Here is a 20,178-nt window from a genome sequence, read left to right as displayed (position 1 = left end):
GTTCCCAAAATGAAAAAAAATATAAAAAATTGGAATCACAGACTATTCTTATGGATTATCAAACAGTAGTGTCAGGCACACAAACTTTTATCAGGGTGAAAGGCAGGCAAGTTACAGCGCTGCAGGATGCAATTATAATTGAAGTGCAAGGCTATGTTTACACACAGGGTTTTAGGTTTTTTTTTTTTGATGGATTTTCTTTTTCTGCAAAGCAGCTGCATTTAACACACCATCAAAAGCTATGAGATTTCAGAACTGTCATGCACACTAATTTGTACTAACTGAATTTGAGAAATGCAGCTTTCTTTAAAATTTACTGCATTTCAATATAAGCATTTTTGCACCACTTTTTCACCAATGAGAGTACGAAAATGCTGCAAAAACGCAACAAACAGGTCTTTCTGCATTTTTGGTGAATAAAACTGACTATTAAACATGTACTGACCACAAATCACATGTAATGCAAAATAACAGCAAAAAAAATAAATAAATGACCGAAAAAAAAAAAAAAAAAAAAAATGCAAGTGAACATAGCCTTAAGAATCATTGATGAACTTTCCCTAGTTACAAGTCACCATACTCACACAAAGGTTTTCTAATCTTTACAATGCGGTGCTCTTAGGCCGGGTTCACATTAGCGTATGTGTGCGCAGCGTATACCTGTGTACCGATCCGCATGCGTCTTGCGTACATATATTTAATATTGTGTACGCAGGGACGTGCGTTTGCATGCGTCGTTTCGCGGTGAACGCAACATGTTGCATTTTTGAGGTGTCAATTATGCGCAGGCATGTGCATGCAGATGAGTGCACCAGGACAACGCATTCCTGTCTATGGGAACGCATTGGTACACAAGGACATGTGTACGCATGCGTTAGATACGTATGAGTACTTCAGACTGTGCATGTCCAGAGAAGGAGGTCACCACCTCCACCATGCGCATAAACAATGCAAACGCATGAAAAAAAAGGCGTTTAAACGCATGCACACACAGTGGTTTTTTTTGCCTCATGCATAAGATGATGCAGAGTAAAACCGCAGCATAAGCATGCATTTTGGCATGCGTTTGTGCATGCAGATGATACGCTGCGCAGATACGCTAATGTGAGCTTAGCCTTACTGCTGATACAATGGCATACATTAACTTAGAGTTGATCCATTGTGCACATCACTTCAATTCAACATGAAAAATAATGTCAAATACTAAAACCCATTCTACATGGCAGACAGACATAATCATACTTAATTACTTTGTTCTCTTGAGCGGCTGTAACAGCTGCCTCTCCGTGCAGTCGACTTTCCAGTAGATCTTGGAATCATGTCCATTCATCCATAGGAGCATGAAGGAAGAGGAGCACGATTCAGTGAGGGGGTCTGGGTTATAGATCCCTTTCCAAGATTTTTGGAGAATTCTGCAATATTACTCTTCTCTTTGGAGAAGGTTAGTTGGCACAAGAAAGCCAAGTAGTAAATGTTCGTTTGGCATCAGCTATGTCCAGAAATGTTGTACGATGGTGAAGTGCGATTCATCGCTGCAGAGGACATTCTCACCGTTTGCCAGGATAGAGTCAACCTCCCGTGTAACCGCTGCTCACCATGCAAAAGCTCACATAAAACTTCACCAATTAGTTTTGAGATGATGTTGTTACTTTAAATAAACTGTTGGAAACTACATGGGCAACAACATTAATAACATCCTAAATTTAGACTGCATGAAACTAGATGACGAAAGCAGAAATTGTGCCAAATTCCTCACAGTGGCGCAATAGCTTGCAACAAAACAAAGGTGCACATGATCGCTAAATCTGGTGCCTCGTGATTTGACATCAATTTACACATCTAAAGCCACCCCTAAACATAAACTTTTACAGCTCTTTTATACCAACAGCAGCTCTGCTCATGCAGCTTTTTCTTCTACTTTTTCCACAGTGGTAACAGTAGTTCCTATGGCCAATGCCTACAGTTCTAATCTCTCCACTTACTTATAGGGGTTGTTAACTACTAGGACAACCCTTTCTCATGGTCCACACTTGGCCACAATCAAAAAAGCCTCACCTCCCATACTGGCACCATTCCTGTGGTGTTGGCACGTGACGCTGGCACCCAATCGGCACTGGTGTCACTTTCCCCGCCTTCAGACAAATTGAACATGAAGAAGAAGTCGTCCGGCCCGTGGTTGCTTTCGGACCTTCTTCTCCATGTTCAATTCGACAGAGGGCGGGGACAGAGACGCCAGCACTAGGCACTGGGGTCACAACTGCATGGGAGCCCTGGGAGAATGAGAGCCGACACCACGGGAACGGCGCCAGCACAGGAGGAGAGTATAGGCTTTTTTATTTGATCGAGGCCAAGTATGCGGTATAACAAGGAGTAGTGAACAACTTTTTTAAGGAGATTCTACAGTCGTTCACTTCTGCATTGGGAGGTGAGCAGCTCCGACGAAGAAGCATTTACACAAGTACCTGGAGATGAGCACAGTTGACAGAAATCGTACACCTCTCCCATTCACTGAAACTAGTGATGAGCAAATGTGCTCAGATAAGGTGTTACTTTATTAGCGCATGAACGTGCTTGGATATCTTTGGCGTGCTCGAATACTACGAGTCCCTGTGGCTACTTATCTTGCAACATACAGGAAATCCCTCCATGTGTTGCAGCTGTCCAACAGCAGTGAGACATGCACCCGCCGCGACCCGAACATAGTAATCGAGCCCACGAAAGATCCTCTATTAGTACTCAAACATGCTCGGATAACACCTTATCTGAGCAGGTTCGCTCATCATTAATTAGATCAGTGATGATGGTGCCTGTAAGGCACAATAATAATTAATGGCGCTATATAAGCAAGTAAAATAAAAATCAGGCACATGCACGTTAGCCGCTGATCAAGTGAATGGCGATGCAAAAGTAAACAGCAATGCAGGACCCTTATAAAAGGAGTTTTTCATTTTATGTAGTCCCTCTTTTTAGGTTTATTGTGGTATATACTGATATAAGGAAAGCATTGGAACCATACAGAACTATGTTACCTATTTTTAATTTAACTTATTTTTTTCCTTGTTTTACGGTGCCTGATTTTTAGCAGAACTTTTAGATTTCCCCATTTTTTATTTAATCATTTCTACATATTCAGACCAGAGGACTGCCAATTAACCCAGATTTCAGCAAGAACTGAAACTCGAATCACTATAAACTCTGAACAGTGTAGAGGTAGGGATTTTTCCCACTATACAAGGTGAGTAGCCTACCCCCATCAGAACATTCCAGAAGTGGAGAGGTCTACTATAGCTCTCTATAGGTTTTAGCCTTGCCCTGTGTTGGTTGATTGATGTCTCTACCCACAGGGTGTGATTAGGGCTCTTATTCTGAGGACTTTAAATCAAGTTGGGCTGTGGTCAGGTACTAGGGACAAGAAAGACTTTTTGTGGGGGTTAATTCTAAATCTGCCCCAGAGGGCCACCTATAGAATATAATTCACAACCTGAATACATCTGCTGGGTTATAGGAATGGGAGAAGCTGAAATGTCATTACTAGAACCATCATCTCTGCTACTCACACACAGACAGATATCTTGGGAATATTTCAGCATTATTACCTATAATAATTATAGAAAAAAGTCACCACATAAATACAGCCGTAAATAAAATCTGACAAACATCTGTAGCCAAGTATACAAGCGTCGTTCAGCATGTAAATCACACATGACGACGTTGTCCACTGTGCTTTAATTGCACGTTATAACTTCTCATACAAAAAAATAAATCTTGTAAAGAGCAAATAAAATAGAATAAAATGCAATAAAAAGGCAATTGGTCCTTCAGTACGGTAGCTGATCCAGAGATGCCAGGATTTGCTTTCTCTCGTCGGCAGAGGGCATTGCAGGGCGCACACCATCTCCTCTTCTTTTAATCATAATTGTGTGCTGTAATAAAAGAGGTCAAAGATTAATGCTCCTACCATGTATAACCGGACTATAGATAATCCAACATCATCGAGGTCCCTGTGTGTCAGATAGTGTGAACAGGCCATTAAATGAAAGCTGCATAACTTGTAGATGGTCAGTGTTTGTTCAGGAGGAGAAAGCAGCCCCTGTAAATGGGTCTCTGGGCTGCCCTCACATGCCTGTAATAAGGGTGAAACTAAAGGCCCCGTCTCACATAGCGAGATCGCTAGCGAGATCGCTGCTGAGTCACAAGTTTTGTGACGCAACAGCGACCTCCATAGCGATCTCGCTATGTGTGACACGTACCAGCGATCAGGCCCCTGCTGCGAGATCGCTGGTCGTGTCGGAATGGCCTGGACCTTTTTTTGGTCGTTGAGGCCCCGCTGACATTGCTGAATCGGTGTGTGTGACACCGATCCAGCGATGTCTTCACTGGTAACCAGGGTAAACATCGGGTTACTAAGCGCAGGGCCGCGCTTAGTAACCCGATGTTTACCCTGGTTACCAGCGTAAATGTAAAAAAAAACAAACACTACATACTCGCCTTCTGATGTCCGTCAGGTCCCTTGCCGTCTGCTTCCTGCTCTCACTGACTGCCGGCCGTACAGTGAGAAGTGAGAGCACAGCAGTGACGTCACCGCTGCGCTCTCAGTGTACGGCGGCTCAGTCAGAGCAGGAAGCAGACGGCAAGGGACCTGGACACCGAAAGGCGAGTATGTAGTGTTTGTTTTTTTTGGTAACCAGGGTAAACATCGGGTTACTAAGCGCGGCCCTGCGCTTAGTAACCCGATGTTTACCCTGGTTACCGGGTGCTGCAGGGGGACTTCGGCATCGTTGAAGACAGTTTCAACGATGCCGAAGTCGTTCCCCTGATCGTTGGTCGCTGGGGAGAGCGGTCTGTGTGACAGCTCCCCAGCGACCACACAGCGACTTACCAACGATCACGGCCAGGTAGTATCGCTGGTCGTGATCGTTGGTAAATCGCTTAGTGAGACGGGGCCTAGGGTCCATATTACAGTCATAATACCCAGGTTTCCTGCTGTTTTACTAAACCAGTAGGATCAGCAAATATTCATATTATTTCAGTTAGGTTTGGCTATGTGCAAACGTTGCAGATTTTATTACAGATCTACAGGGGAGATCGTCGTGGGACACTCGTTATTAAATGGATTACATTGGAACAGTGAGAATTTGTGTTGGTTTATTATTTTATTTTTCTGGCAGTAGATCGAGGGCGTCGCAGGAATTAGGAAAACAATAAAGATGGGAAACTGTAGTGTTTTATTTCATTAAAATAAATTATTCTGGCTGTGTCTTTATTTAACTTGTAACCACTATAGGATTAGTAATGGCTTGGTGTCTTATTGACAACTCTCCATTACTAAGCCGGGCTTGATGTCATCTTACAATACAAAGGTGACATCAACCCCCACAACTATTACCCCACTTGCCACTGCAACAGGGCAAGTGCGAAGAGAGGCTAAGTGCCGGAATTCGCGCATCTTAGGCCGGGGTCACACTAGAGAGGAATACGGACGTATGAGGGGCGCAAAAAAAAAAAAAAAAAAAAAAAAACATTGCACACTGACCAATGTTTCTCTATGGGGCAGCTCCTATTTGCCGTATAATTTCTCCGTCGTATTTTACAGGCTGAGAAAACTGCAGCATGCTGCGTTTTTCAGCATATTGCGCAAAAAAATCTGCCAACGAAAGTCTATGGGGGCGAGAAAAATACGGATTACACACGGACCATGCGTGTGACTTGCGAGAAATACGCACTGGTGTTCTATAGAAAAGCCGGCAATTCAGTGCGGTGTACAGTAAAATCACACTGACAGGTTAGAATAGATAAAATAAATGTGTACACATAAGATAGATACAAAAGAAGAGGCAGCACTCCATTTCTTCAGTGAAAAAAAAAAAAAAAAAAAAAAAAAAGGCTTGAGAGGCTCAGATGGAGCCGAAACGTCGCCCAGACAAGTGGGTTGATTAAATCTTCCACATTTTTCACTGAAGAAATTGAGTGCTGCCTCTTCTTTTGAATCTATATATACTTGGTGCAATCGTTGGACTGGTTGCCTGGGGACTTGCACCCGAAGATAAGTAAAAGTGTTGTGATGTTCCGAGTGATTTTATATATATATATATATATATATATATATATATATATATATATATATATATATATATATATATATATATATATATATATATATATATATATATATATATATATCACTCGGAACATCACAACACTTTTACTTACCTTCGGGTGCAAGAATATATATATATATATATATATATATATATATATATATATATATATATATATATATATATATATATATATATATATATATATATATATATATATATATATATATATATACATACACACACACATATACACACATATATATACATACACACACTCACTGGCCACTTTATTAGGTACACCTGTCCAACTTCTTGTTAACACTTAATTTCTAATCAGCCAATCACATGGCGGCAACTCAGTGCATTTAGGCATGTAGACATGGTCAAGACAATCTCCTGCAGTTCAAACCGAGCATCAGTATGGGGAAGAAAGGTGATTTGAGTGCCTTTGAACGTGGCATGGTTGTTGGTGCCAGAAGGGCTGGTCTGAGTATTTCAGAAACTGCTGATCTACTGGGATTTTCACGCACAACCATCTCTAGGGTTTACAGAGAATGGTCCGAAAAAGAAAAAAAATCCAGTGAGCGGCAGTTCTGTGGGCGGAAATGCCTTGTTGATGCCAGAGGTCAGAGGAGAATGGGCAGACTGGTTCGAGCTGATAGAAAGGCAACAGTGACTCAAATCGCCACCCGTTACAACCAAGGTAGGCCTAAGAGCATCTCTGAACGCACAGTGCGTCGAACTTTGAGGCAGATGGGCTACAGCAGCAGAAGACCACACCGGGTACCACTCCTTTCAGCTAAGAACAGGAAACTGAGGCTACAATTTGCACAAGCTCATCGAAAATGACAGTAGAAGATTGGAAAAACGTTGCTTGGTCTGATGAGTCTCGATTTCTGCTGCGACATTCGGATAGTAGGGTCAGAATTTGGCGTAAACAACATGAAAGCATGGATCCATCCTGCCTTGTATCAACGGTTCAGGCTGGTGGTGGTGATGTGCAGCCGACAAATCTGCGGCAACTGTGTGATGCCATCATGTCAATATGGACCAAAATCTCTGAGGAATGCTTCCAGCACCTTGTTGAATCTATGCCACGAAGAATTGAGGCAGCTCTGAAGGCAAAAGGGGGTCCAACCCGTTACTAGCATGGTGTACCTAATAAAGTGGCCAGTGAGTGTGTATATATATATATATATATATATATATATATATATATATATATATATATATATATATATATATATATATATATATATATATATATATATATATATATATATATATATATATATATATACATACACACATATATACACACACACACACACATATACATATACACACAGAACAGAGCAAAAAATTTGGACACACGCACCTCATTTAAAGATTTTTCTGTATTTTCATGACTATGAAAATTGTAAATTCACACTGAAGGCATCAAAACTATGAATTAACACATGTGGAATTCTATACTTAACAAAAAAGTGTAAAACAACTGAAAATATGTCTTATATTCTAGGCTCTTCAAAGTAGCCACCTTTTGCTTTGATGACTGCTTTGCACACTCTTGGCATTCTCTTGATGAGCTTCAAGAGGTAGTCACCGGAAATGGTCTTCCAACAATCTTGAAGGAGTTCCCAGAGATGCTTAGCACTTGTTGGCCCTTTTGCCTTCACTCTGCGGTCCAACTCACCAAAAACCATCTTGATTGGGTTCAGGTCTGGTGACTGTGGAGGCCAGGTCATCTGGCGTAGCACCCCATCACTCTCCTTCTTGGTCAAATAGCCCTTACACAGTCTGGAGGTGTGTTTGGTGTCATTGTCCTGTTGAAAAATAAATTATGGTCCAACTAAACGCAAACTGGATGGAATAGCATGCCGCTGCAAGATGCTGTGGTAGCCATGCTGGTTCAGTATGCCTTCAATTTTGAATAAATCCCCAACAGTGTCACCAGCAAAGCACCCCCACACCATCACACCTCCTCCTGCATGCTTCACGGTGGGAACCAGGCATGTAGAGTCCATCCGTTCACCTTTTCTGCGTCACACAAAGACACGGTGGTTGGAACCAAAGATCTTAAATTTGGACTCATCAGATCAAAGCACAGATTTCCACTGGTCTAATGTCCATTCCTTGTGTTCTTTAGCCCAAACAAGTCTCTTCTGCTTGTTGCCTGTCCTTAGCAGTGGTTTCCTGGCAGCTATTTTACCATGAAGGCCTGCTGCACAAAGTCTCCTCTTAACAGTTGTTGTAGAGATGTGTCTGCTGCTAGAACTCTGTGGCATTGACCTGGTCTCTAATCTAAGGAAAAAATAAATAAATAAATAAAAATAATTGCATCCTCGCGTTGAATACGGATCACTGTTCAGGAACTTTTCTGCGTATTACGCCTGTAAAAAATGGACCGTATTTCCCTATGCTAAGTGTGACGCCGGCCTTAGAGATGCACCATTTCTGGGGCGGCTGAGAGCTGGTGTTTGTAGCTAAGGGTGTCGAAGGGGGGCAATATCCATGGACCCTTCCTAGGCTATGAATATCAGCCCACAGCTGTCTGCATTACCTTTTCTGATTGATTAATTAATTATAGGGGGACCGCATGTCATTTTTTAGGGTCCCCCTATTTTAATAACCAGTAAAGGCTAAAAATATACAGCGGTGAGCTGTTTATAGCCTGGGAAGGGGTAATATCCATGGAGCTTCCCAGGCTATGAATATCGGCCCCAGTCACTGGCTTTCCCTCTCTAGTTTAGCAAACTAAACAGATATTGCATTTAAGGCCGGGGTCACACTTGCAAGAAACTTGCATGAGTCTCGCACCTCAATACCTGGCACTGCCGCCGGCACTCGGGACCGGAGTGTGCGGCTGCATTTATTTCTATGCAGCTGAACGCTCCGGTCCGAGTGCCGTCGGCAATGCCAGGTATTGAGGTGCGAGACATTATACATACATACATACATATACACATATACATACATAGCATCGTGATTACTCGCTAATCCCGCCCCCTGCACAGTATCTCCGCCCCATCACCACACAATGATGCCCCCACCCCATTATTACACATACTCCCGCCCCACCACATTTCCACACACAATCCGCCCCCCCATCACCACACACAATCCCGCCCCCCCATCACCACACACAATCCCGCCCCCCACAAATCCCCCCCCCCCCCATCACCACACAATCCCGCCCACCACCACATTACCACACAATCCGGCCCCCCCACATTACCACACATAATCCCACCCCCCCCCACCCCCAACACATCACCACACTATTGTTATTAACTTCATTTTAAGTTAATTTACCACCTGCGTAAGCGCTATTGAATGTTGTCATTATTTACGTTAGTTTAATCACCAGCAGCGTTAATTAGATAGCAATGAGCGTGCCGAGCGTTAGCTGGCTGGAAACATCTAAATATAATAAATATATATAGATATATAGATAATACTCCCGCAGTGTGTCATCGGACTTTGTGCTCTCACTTTACGGCACTACAGCTGCGTTGGAATTTTCTCACGCAGCGGTGCTGCAAGTTACCGGACGAACTCCGGTGACCTCTAGGCGGCGGAGTGATACAGTTCCGGAGGATCACCTCCTGTCACTGTACACCGGAGCTCCTGTAGAGCGGTCTCATCTCCCAATATGACAGCTCTACATGGGAGATAGTCGTGGGACACTTGTTATTAAATGGATTGCATCGGAACAGGGAGTATACTGTTGGTTTATTATTTCATTTTATTATTTTTTTTGCAGACGATCGAGGGCCTCGGGGATTAGCTGTATGGTGAGTATGTACTGTATGTTTTTGTTTTTTTGTTTTTTTACACTTGAACACAGTAGCCGGATGATGCGACTACTATCCCATCATCGGCTAATGCCGTCACTGTCCTGTGTAACAGCAGACATAGCCGGATGGGACTAGTAGTTCCATCGGACAATGCCTGCCTACACACACACACACACACACACACCCCCACCCACAGACATCTCCCCACATACACTCTTCCACCTGCCTTTCTGCAGCGTTTTTCGCACGCAACTCCACAGCAAAACCGCCAATCTTTTTACACCTGCGGTTTTGACTGACTCAATGGAAGTCAATGGGTGCAGAAACACTGCAGATCCACAAAAAGAATTGGCATGCTGCAGAAAATAAAAAAGCTTCAAATCCACGGGGATTTTCCACAGCACGTGCACACCAATTCTGGATTTCCCATTGACTAACATTGGTTGTGCACTACACTGCAGATTTGATGTAATTCCGCACTTCCAGGAATACTACGGATCCGCATCAAAATACGCAACACGTGCACATAGCCTTACTCTTCCCCTACCCCAGAGTGACAAAGGGACAGTTATTTATCCAAGTGAACCTAAAGGGGTATTCCCATCTCCAAGATGCTATCCCAATATGTAGTAGGTGTAATAATAATAATATTGGCAAATACCTCCAATTAGGTAGTATAGTTCTTCTAATTCACTATGTCACTTACCCCCCCTTACCAAATAGCTGCATCGGGAACCCGGATACCTGAAGCGCTCCCGATAATCAGCTGTTTGGCGCAGCAGCTGTATGTGTGGTGGCTGTGTGACAGTCACAACAAACAGGCTGTCCATGCATGCGTTGTGACTGTCACACAGCCATGGCACATGCAGCTGCGGCGCCGAACAGCTGACTATCGGGAGCTCTCCAGGTATCCGGGCTACTGATGCAGCTATTCGGATAAGCTCTTATCGAAGTTATTCAATCATCCCTAGTCATAACCATGGATACCTAAGCTACTGCAATGCACTGCACATGGGGTAAGTGACATAGTGAATTAGAAGAACTAGACTACATTTCTAATTGGAGGCATTTGATAATATTACTATTACAGGATGTTGGAGATGGGAATACCCCTTTAATGATCAAGTAAGAAATTCCATCTTGGGTTTCATTCCCATATGTGAAAGAATGGACCAAGTTCCAGTCAGTTATTGCCACCACTTAAAAAAAAAAAAAAAAAAAAATTGATGGGAGACTTCAAGCTTCTCCTAGCAAATACTTCTAATTAGATGGCACAATAATGCCAAGATGCCTGCAGTGTGTTGTCCAAGTTTTTCACAGACCCTTAGATTCGCATTGACAAGCACGGTATTAGGATTGCCTGGTTTTATCTAGGAAATCCTGAGCAATAGCATCAGAGAAGTCTCCTGCAACTGAGGCAATTAAGGCTACGTTCACATTAGCGTTGTGCGGCGCAGCGTCGGGCACAGCCGCGGCGACGCATGCGTCATGCGCCCCTATATTTAACATGGGGGGCACATGGACATGCGTCATTTTGGCGCAACTGTCAGGGCGCAGAGGACGCTGCATGATGCAGTTTTTTCTGCGCCAAAAATCATGCAAAAAATGAACGCATGCGTCACAAAACGCTGCGTTGTGCATGCATTGCGTCGCCGACGCTGCGCCGCACAACGCAAATGTGAACGTAGCCTAAGAGCACATTTTACCTGCACACCCAAAAGTGTGTTTAAAGGCTACGTTCCCATAATGACCATTTGGTGTGTATTTGATGTTGTAGATTTTCTGCACCATTTCTTCATCCATTATGTAAACTAGGTTACATGTGTTTTTTTTAGTGCATTTTTGTCTCTCATTGATATGTCATGATTTAAACAAAGCTGCTTTGTGTTTGATACTTCCTAATATTTGACTTCATCAAAACGTTAATGATATAGTCTTGTGCGGATTACAGGCATTTTTCATGTGTTTCTGTGGCAGATATGCACTAAAAACAGGGGTGCTTCTTTTAAAATCAGAATTACGGATCTAATGTAAGTCTATGGAGAAAATCTGCAGATAAACTCATCTTACCCGCAAGAGAAAAGTGACATGTTGCAGATTTGAAACCCGCACCGCAGGCCAGTTTACACGGAGTAAAATAAAAGCACATTGGGCAGGAGATTTCTATAAATCCCATCCACTTTGCTGGGACTGCAAGATGCTGCGTTTTTGGCGCACTGTCAAAAACTCATCGTGGGTACACGGCCTAAAGCAGATTCATCACTGAACTTCACAATACCATCTGTACATTATTAATAGATCTTAGACCCATTTCCACATGGCTGGATAGTGCTTTGTGAAAGTTTGTGATCAAACTGCATTCATCCAGACTGACAGACACCAGAAGTTGTCAACGTCTCTGCTGCTGCTGAAATCTCACACTGATCAGTAAAGGCAGCAGCCATCAGCCAGGCTCGGGCCAATAAATGAAGGGTGTACCTGACCCCCATTAAATAAAATGGTGGTGGTTACATATAAAAAAGGTGACCCAAAAGACAACTAGCCTCACAAATACACAACAACCTCCACCGACATGTTTTGGCGTTTCTATGGCTGCATGCACATTGTGTTTGGGCTACACATCGGTAGGTTTGTGTGGCTTCCATCTGAAGCTCTGAAAACTAGGACTCGGGTGTAACCTCCGATGGGGCCATTGACTTTAATGAGGCAGACAAGACCACAAAGGGACTCCATCTGCCTCTCTAAAGTCAATAGCCCCATCAGGGGTTACACCCAAATCCTGTTTTTGCAGTGCATCAGATGGAAGCCACAATGAAGCCACTGCAGAAATACAGCAAGACAGACAAGTGCTACAAAAATGGTTATATATTTAAAAAAAAAAAAAAAAAGCTAACCCCCAACTAAAGTATACAGTACACATTTTTTGTCTTAAAGCCTTTAAAATCACTCTATTATTTACACACCACAGGACATCTTTATTCCTATTTACATGATATAATATACATTTTATATTACTTTTAAAACATCTGAACTTACCCAAAACTTCCTGCACTGTTTGTATCGGTGAAAATATAAAGCACACATTTCTCTTTGGTAGCCGTTTTGATCCATGCACTTTGATGACGCATTGCTTTCCTGTAAAAGATTGGAGAGACTTTCATTATCCGTAAGGTAACTTTAATTCAGGTACAAAACCATTCAGTAAATGGACTTGTCTGCTCTCGTTTCCATTACTATCTTAGGTCTGTATTTTCATTACGGCTTTAAATAAAGCAAAAATTCCTCTAAAAAGACCACCGATAATCAGACGCGTGTTATCAAGCATTAAAAGGGGTACTCTAGCTCCGCTCACTTTCGCCTCAAAACAGGACACGAGTGCAGCCAGTGACGTCACATCAAGTTATACTCGACTGGCAGGTATCACGTACTTGCCCCTTTATTATTCTAGGACAAGTACATAATACCTGCCAAGTATCAGTAGATGTGCCATCAATGACCCTGCTTATCTATCAACATCGAATTGAGCAAAGCCAGGATACCCTTCTAAGGAGGAGAGCAGAAAAGACATCAGGGGGTAAAAAAGGTGATTATGTTAATTGTTGGAGCGATATAGATAATTTACTACTATTAGAGTCGCAGAAGTATAAACATTTTAAGACGAAGATCTCAACCAACCTGCAAACATGGATTGATATCACTAGCTCTCATGTTTCTTTCTGAAGACATCTTGTTCAAGAACTAAAACAAAGTAAAAAAAAAAAAAAATATATATATATATATATATATATATATATATATATATATATATATATATAATAATCTCAAAATCACATTAGCATCTATAAGTTTAAGCGCTTTAGAATTGGTACTTCTGAATAAAAAATAAGAAAAAAAAAAACACCAAAGTTAAAGCATGAAAACTGTAAATATAAAAATTTCTAAATGAGTAATTTTTTTTCCTTTAAACAAACACCTCTAATTAAAATAAGAAGTCTACACCTCAATCATATCTTTAGGTTTTTATTTCATGGCCATTAACAATTTAATTATGTAAAGTGTAACCGTTTTAAATTTTTACTTCATAAACCAATAGTACACCTGAAAATAAGCAAATTTGTAATATACATATCCGAAAAATCTACTTCTTTCTCTGCTAAAATGGGTCATTATTAAAATTCTCTATTCTGAGATTAAGGGCTCATTTCCACTGGCGAGGAAAACGGACGAGTGCAATCCGATAAAAAAAAAATCGGATTGCACTCGGACCAATGTTATTCAATAGGTGTCTTTTCATTTGCGATTTTTTTCTCAGCCGAAATCGGACTGAGAAAAAAAATCGCAGCATGCTGCGATTTGCTGCGAGTCTCGGACGAGACTCGCCAATGCAAGTCAATGGGTGCAAGAAAAAAAAAAAAAAAAAAAAAAAAAAAAAAAAAAAAAAAAAAAATCGCACAGCACTCGCACCATGCGAGTTCTGTCCGATTTTTACGCACCGGTGTCCTTTGAAAAGCAGGTAATTCAGTGCGGTGTACAGTAAAATCACACTGACAGGTTAGAATAGAGTAGATATATACACATAGAATAGGTATAATATATATATATATATATCAGTGAGACACCTATATATGTATATTTATATTTAATGCAGCGCAAGATAGCATTAAAGCAGCTAATTCAATTACCGGCTTTTCATTTCTCCTTCCCAAACCCGACAGGATATGAGATATGGTTTACATACAGTAAACCATCTCATATCCCCCTTTTTTTTTGCATATTCCACACTACTAATGTTAGTAGTGTGTATGTGCAAAATTTCGGCTCTGTAGCTATTAAATTTAAGGGTTAACTCGCGGAAAAAATTGGCTTGGGCTCCCGCGCAATTTTCTCCGCCAGAGTAGTAAAGCCAGTGACTGAGGGCAGATATTAATAGCCAGGAGAGGGTCCATGGTTATTGGCCCCCCCGTGGCTACAAACATCTGCCCCCAGCCACCCCAGAAAAGGCACATCTGGAAGATGCGCCTATTCTGGCACTTAGCCACTCTCTTCCCACTCCCGAGTAGCGGTGGGATATGGTGTAATGAAGGGTTAATGCCACCTTGCTATTGTAAGGTGACATTAAGCCAGATTAATAATGGACAGGCGTCAATTATGTAACCTATCCATTATTAATCCAATTGTATGAAAGGGTTAAAAAAAGACACACGATTAAAAAGTATTTTAATGAAATAAACACACAGGTTGTTTTAATATTTTATTGCTCTCTCAATCCATGTAATGACCCTCGCTTGGAAAAATAATAAACCAACAATATACATACCTTCAGATGACCTGTCACGTCCCACGAGGTAATCCATCTGAAGGGGTTAAAATATTTTACAAGCAGGAGCCCTGCTATAATGCAGCTGTGCTCGTGCTTGTAAGCCCCGGGGAATGAAGGAAATGTAGGTCAATGACCTATAGTTACCTTCAGTCGCGGTGATGCGCCCCCTGGTGGATGTCCTCATGAACAGCAGCCTGGGAACTTTTTCCCACGCTCGAGGTCATATGAGGACAACCAGCAGGGGGCGCATCACCGCGAATGAAGGTAACTATAGGTCATTGACCTACATGGGGCTTACAAGCACGAGAACAGCTGCATTATAGCAGGGCTCCTGCTTGTAAAATATTTTAACCCCTTCAGATGGATTACCTCGTGGGACGTGACAGTTCATCAGAGAGGGTATGTATATTGTTGGTTTATTATTTTTCCAAGCGAGGGTCATCACATGGATTGAGAGAGCAATAAAATATTAAAACAACCTGTGTGTTTATTTCATTAAAATACTTTTTAATCATGTGTGTGTTTTTTTAACCCTTTCATACAATTGGATTAATAATGGATAGGTGACATAATTGATGCCTGTCCATTATTAGTCTGGCTTAATGTCACCTTACAATAGCAAGGTGGCATTAACCCTTCATTACCCCATATCCCACCGCTACAGGGAGTGGGAAGAGAGTGGCCAAGTGCCAGAATAGGCGCATCTTCCAGATGTGCCTTTTCTGGGGTGGTTGGGGGCAGATGTTTGTAGCCAGGGGGGGCCAATAACCATGGACCCTCTCTAGGCTATTAATATCTGCCCTCAGTCACTGGCTTTACCACTCTGGCGGAGAAAATTGCGCGGGAGCCCACGCCAATTTTTTCCACCATTTAACCCTTTAATTTCATAGCTAGAGCCCCCAAATTTGACACACAGACACTTGTTACATTAGTGAAGAGGAATATGTAATAAAAGACGGGATATGAGATGGTTTACTGTATGTAAACCATGTCTCATATCCTGTCGGGTTTGTGAAGGAGAAGGAAAAAGCCGGCAATTGAATTAGCGGCTTTTATGCTATCTTGCGCTGCATTAAAAATAAATATACATATATAGGTCTCACTGACATGTATATATGTATATATACACATTCTATGTGTATATATCTTCTCTATTCTAACCTGTCAGTGTGATTTTACTGTACACAGCGCTGATTTGCCAGCTTTTCAAAGGACACCGGTGCGTAAAAATCGGACAGCAATACGGATGTCAGACGGATGTTGCGATTTAAAAAAAAAAAAAAAAAAAAAAAAAAAAAAAAAAAAAAAAATCGCATGACACTCGCATGATTTTCCTCCGTTTTTTCGGTCCGTTAATCGGACTGTTTTGTCTCTCGCATGTGGAAATGAGCCCAAAATCTGTATTCAGTGAAGACACTTTCCAATTACTGAGCTAGGAGATGGCAGTTGCTATGGATTCAATTCTATAGATGGGAGGAGCTAAAGGCAGAGATCCGCCCTCCTCCCAGCTAGATAGGAGATGGCGGCTGCTACTGATAGATTCTTATCTCACTAATGGGAAGATTTTATCTCGGAACAGAGAATTTTGATAATGATCACTTTTGGAAGAGAAAGAAGCAGATTTTTCTGATATTACAAATTTGCTTATTTTCCACATGTACTATTGATTTATGAAGTAAAAAGTAAAAAGAGACAGGCTTTAAATCAGGACTGGACAGCCCTTTAAAATAAAACATGGGCTTCAGAAAAATGGTCAAGTTTTGTTTTGGTATTACAGGACAACAGTTCCATCAAAATCTGTTATGAAAGGCATCCGTCATATTGCAAAGAAACAAGAGGCCAGTAATTACCCCTCATTTCTATGGAATTACGCAGTATAACCGCCTAATAGTTGAAATAATCACTTTGTTTCAGAATGTGGATTGGAACAATTTGGGTCTTCAAAACATTCTGTGGACGATAAACATGTGATCCAAATCAGGGGGAACAAATACCTGCAAATATCAGAAGTCCATTCTTCTTTTAGGGGACCAATAAATACAACAACAAAATATTCCAAAATGTAGGTACCAGAAATGTCTATTAAAGGGTATATGGACTTAAAGCAAAAAAAAGACAGTAATAGGTAAAAAAATAAAAATAAAAAATAACAAAAAGGATCTACAAGTCAGAACCTATAGCTAATGATTGCCTGCTACGTATTTTCGTCAGTTACTGCTGCTTGGCTGCTTTTTAGCTGTTATATTAGCCCAGATCTGTGACTACTCTTTACCTACAGGTAGTCTTAGACACGCCTCCTGTCTCATTGGTTCAGGCTATGCCTCCTCTGATTGGCTGCTGCGTATAACACAAGTTTATTACACTTCACTATGGAAGTCAAGTGCACGGAAAGCAGAAATGTCATTATAGCAAGAGCAGAGTGGTTATAAGTTACAGCTTACTCATCATCCACTAGTGGGGAAAAGATCGACCATTAACCACCAAACGCATATACTGAGGGATAGACGGTGAGCCTTAGTAAGGAGAAGTCTGGAGGGTCGCTTCAATGAGGAATTTTAAGATCAATAGTTGCCTCAAATGACATTTCCTATAAGGAGAGGCTTAAGACTGTTTCCGAGGACCTCACTTGAATAGGGGATGTCCAACAAAATGCAACAGTTGCACACAGGCAGCAACATATGTAAAATAATGAAATGCATGCTCAGCGATTCCCTCCCGGCCATTCCAGCGCAGTGTCCCCAATACTTTCTGCTCATCATTTATTGATATTGTCTTTCACAGACCATATACCCTACATGACGCCTGCAGCCAATCAATGGCCTCGGTGGTATACAGCACAAGACTGTTGAGGTCACGCAGGTATACAGGTCACGACGAGCAGCCAATGTGAACGAGGACAAACCGGGAGTATCAGGGAAGCAGGACTGGAACGCAGAGCATACTGTATATTATTTCAGGATTTTACATTCATAGCTGCCCATGTGCAGCGTTTACCTTATATAGGGCAGCCCCATTAACACAACAACAAAAACCATACGGTAGGAATGTGGTTCTTATAGGACAGAGGTATTCTGCCTGCAGTAACAACCAGTGTAGAAGGACCCCAATGACCGCAGTGCGACCATACAAATATTAATTCCTGTCAATGTATGAATAAACATATGCATATTATAACCTACATAAAGCTCACTTTGAATAAAATATCTCTAGAATAAAAGGAAAAAGGCAATATAAAAATATGTAATGTTTTAAACTATTAAATCAGATTGGTAGCCTGGCAGTGCAGAAGGTTAGTGTATACAGTGGGTATAAAATGTCTACACACCCCTGTGAAAATGTATTTTTATTTATTTTACTCACTTCTATAGCACCATTAATTCCACAATGCTTTAAAGACTTCCCTGTCCCCATTGGCGCTCACAATCTACATTCCCTATCAGTATGTATTTGGAGGAAACAGGAGAACCCGGAGGAAACCCACACAAACACAGGGAGAACATACAATATGCAGATGTTGTCCTTGGTGGGATTTAACCCAGGGCAATGTTAGGATATTGTCATGTAAAGCGCTTCAGAAATGTGCACATTAATGTCACCCATAATCTGTACACATTCACTGAGAAAAATCATTTTGAAGACGGGGGGCAGGAGGAACAAAAATAACAAAACTAAAATTTATCGTCAACACCCTCTTATAGCTGGGGATAAGGTTGTTCAGAATTGAAACCCAAGTTAAATAGTAGTTAGTATACAGCTGCCATCATTCATAGTAATTCGGATTAACCCCATATAAAGTTTTGCTCCTCTAGGAGGATTTCTGCCATTTTCTTAGTTGCAGGAATTTCACCTTTTAGCACGACAATGACCTTAATCATACCTCCAAATCAACAAAAGAATGGTTTGGCCAAAGAAGATCAAGGTTATGGAATGAGAGAGCCAAAGAGCCCACACCTGAATAAAACTGAAAAACTGTTGGTAACCTGAAGATGGCGCTGTACCGAGGAGATAGCCTCGCAATCTGATATTTGGAGCTACTGCAAGGACGAGTGGGCAAAGACTGACGATTCTAGATGTGCCATGATGACAGCATTCACAATTTCTGGGGAGTTTGTAATAAATTCAAACGGTATTCAACACAATTACCTTAAGGATATGCATATTTATGGAAACAAAATGTTTGTTATTTTTCTATTTACACCCGAAAAGATTTCAGTTTATTTTTCAACTGAATTAGGCTACTTTCACACTAGCGTCGTTCGGCCTCCGTCGCTATGCGTCGTTTTGCAGAAAAAACGCATCCTGCAAAAGTGCTTGCAGGATGCGTTTTTTCTCCATTGACTTGCATTAGCGACGCATTGCAACGGATTGCCACACGTCGCATCCGTCGTGTTTTGGTGGACCGTCGGCACAAAAAAACGCTACATGTAACGTTTTTATGTGCGACTTGTCCGCCATTTCCTCCGCCCCCTCCTCCCCGGACCTTCCAATGGGGCAGCGGATGCATTGAAAAACTGCATCCGCTGCCCCCGTTGTGCGGCGCTTTCAACGCTTTTCAACTAGCCTTAGTGACATAAATGGTGTGAAAAGTTCTGCCATGATTCTTTTGGGGTTTTGTTGGTTTTTTTTTACATGCCAAAGATCTGGAATTTTAACATGTGTGCAGACTTTCTATATCTACTGTAATGTGTTCCTGGAGCGCTACCAATGGATACCTGAACTGAAGATGGAGCAATATGGCCTGAAGCCTATGGAACATTAACATCCAAATTGCCATTAAAGGGTATCGGAAATAACACTTCAAATGTGGCTGCTCCCAACTAAAAACAATTTTATCTGACTCTGCCTGGACAGATGCAGCTAAACATTTAGGCTAGGCTTTGTGCACACGTTCCGGATTTTTTGTGTTTGTTTTTTTTTGCTATAAAAACGCAATAAAACCGCGGAAAAAAAACGCATC

General features: G+C 41.6%; 1 protein-coding gene across 2 annotated transcripts in view; it reads right to left on the bottom strand.

Moving 5' to 3' along the window:
• Positions 1-214: 214 nt before the first annotated feature.
• CHCHD7 (coiled-coil-helix-coiled-coil-helix domain containing 7) overlaps positions 215-20,178 on the bottom strand; it is a 30,613-nt gene continuing 10,649 nt past the window's right edge. Inside the window, exons 2-4 of one of the 2 annotated variants that reach the window (XM_077270518.1) lie at positions 13,577-13,639; positions 12,938-13,036; positions 215-3,923 (exon numbers count right to left, since the gene is read on the bottom strand). In XM_077270518.1, the coding sequence (XP_077126633.1) occupies positions 3,819-3,923; positions 12,938-13,036; positions 13,577-13,627 (255 nt within the window). In that variant the 5' untranslated portion in view covers positions 13,628-13,639 and the 3' untranslated portion in view covers positions 215-3,818. The remainder of the gene's footprint in view (positions 3,924-12,937; positions 13,037-13,576; positions 13,640-20,178) is intronic. The other variant, XM_077270519.1, reaches the window with a different exon arrangement.

The sequence above is a fragment of the Ranitomeya variabilis genome, chromosome 6, assembly GCF_051348905.1.
Source record: "Ranitomeya variabilis isolate aRanVar5 chromosome 6, aRanVar5.hap1, whole genome shotgun sequence".
In the NCBI taxonomy this organism is placed as follows: domain Eukaryota; kingdom Metazoa; phylum Chordata; class Amphibia; order Anura; family Dendrobatidae; genus Ranitomeya; species Ranitomeya variabilis.
This window is presented reverse-complemented; position numbering and strand designations above follow the sequence as displayed.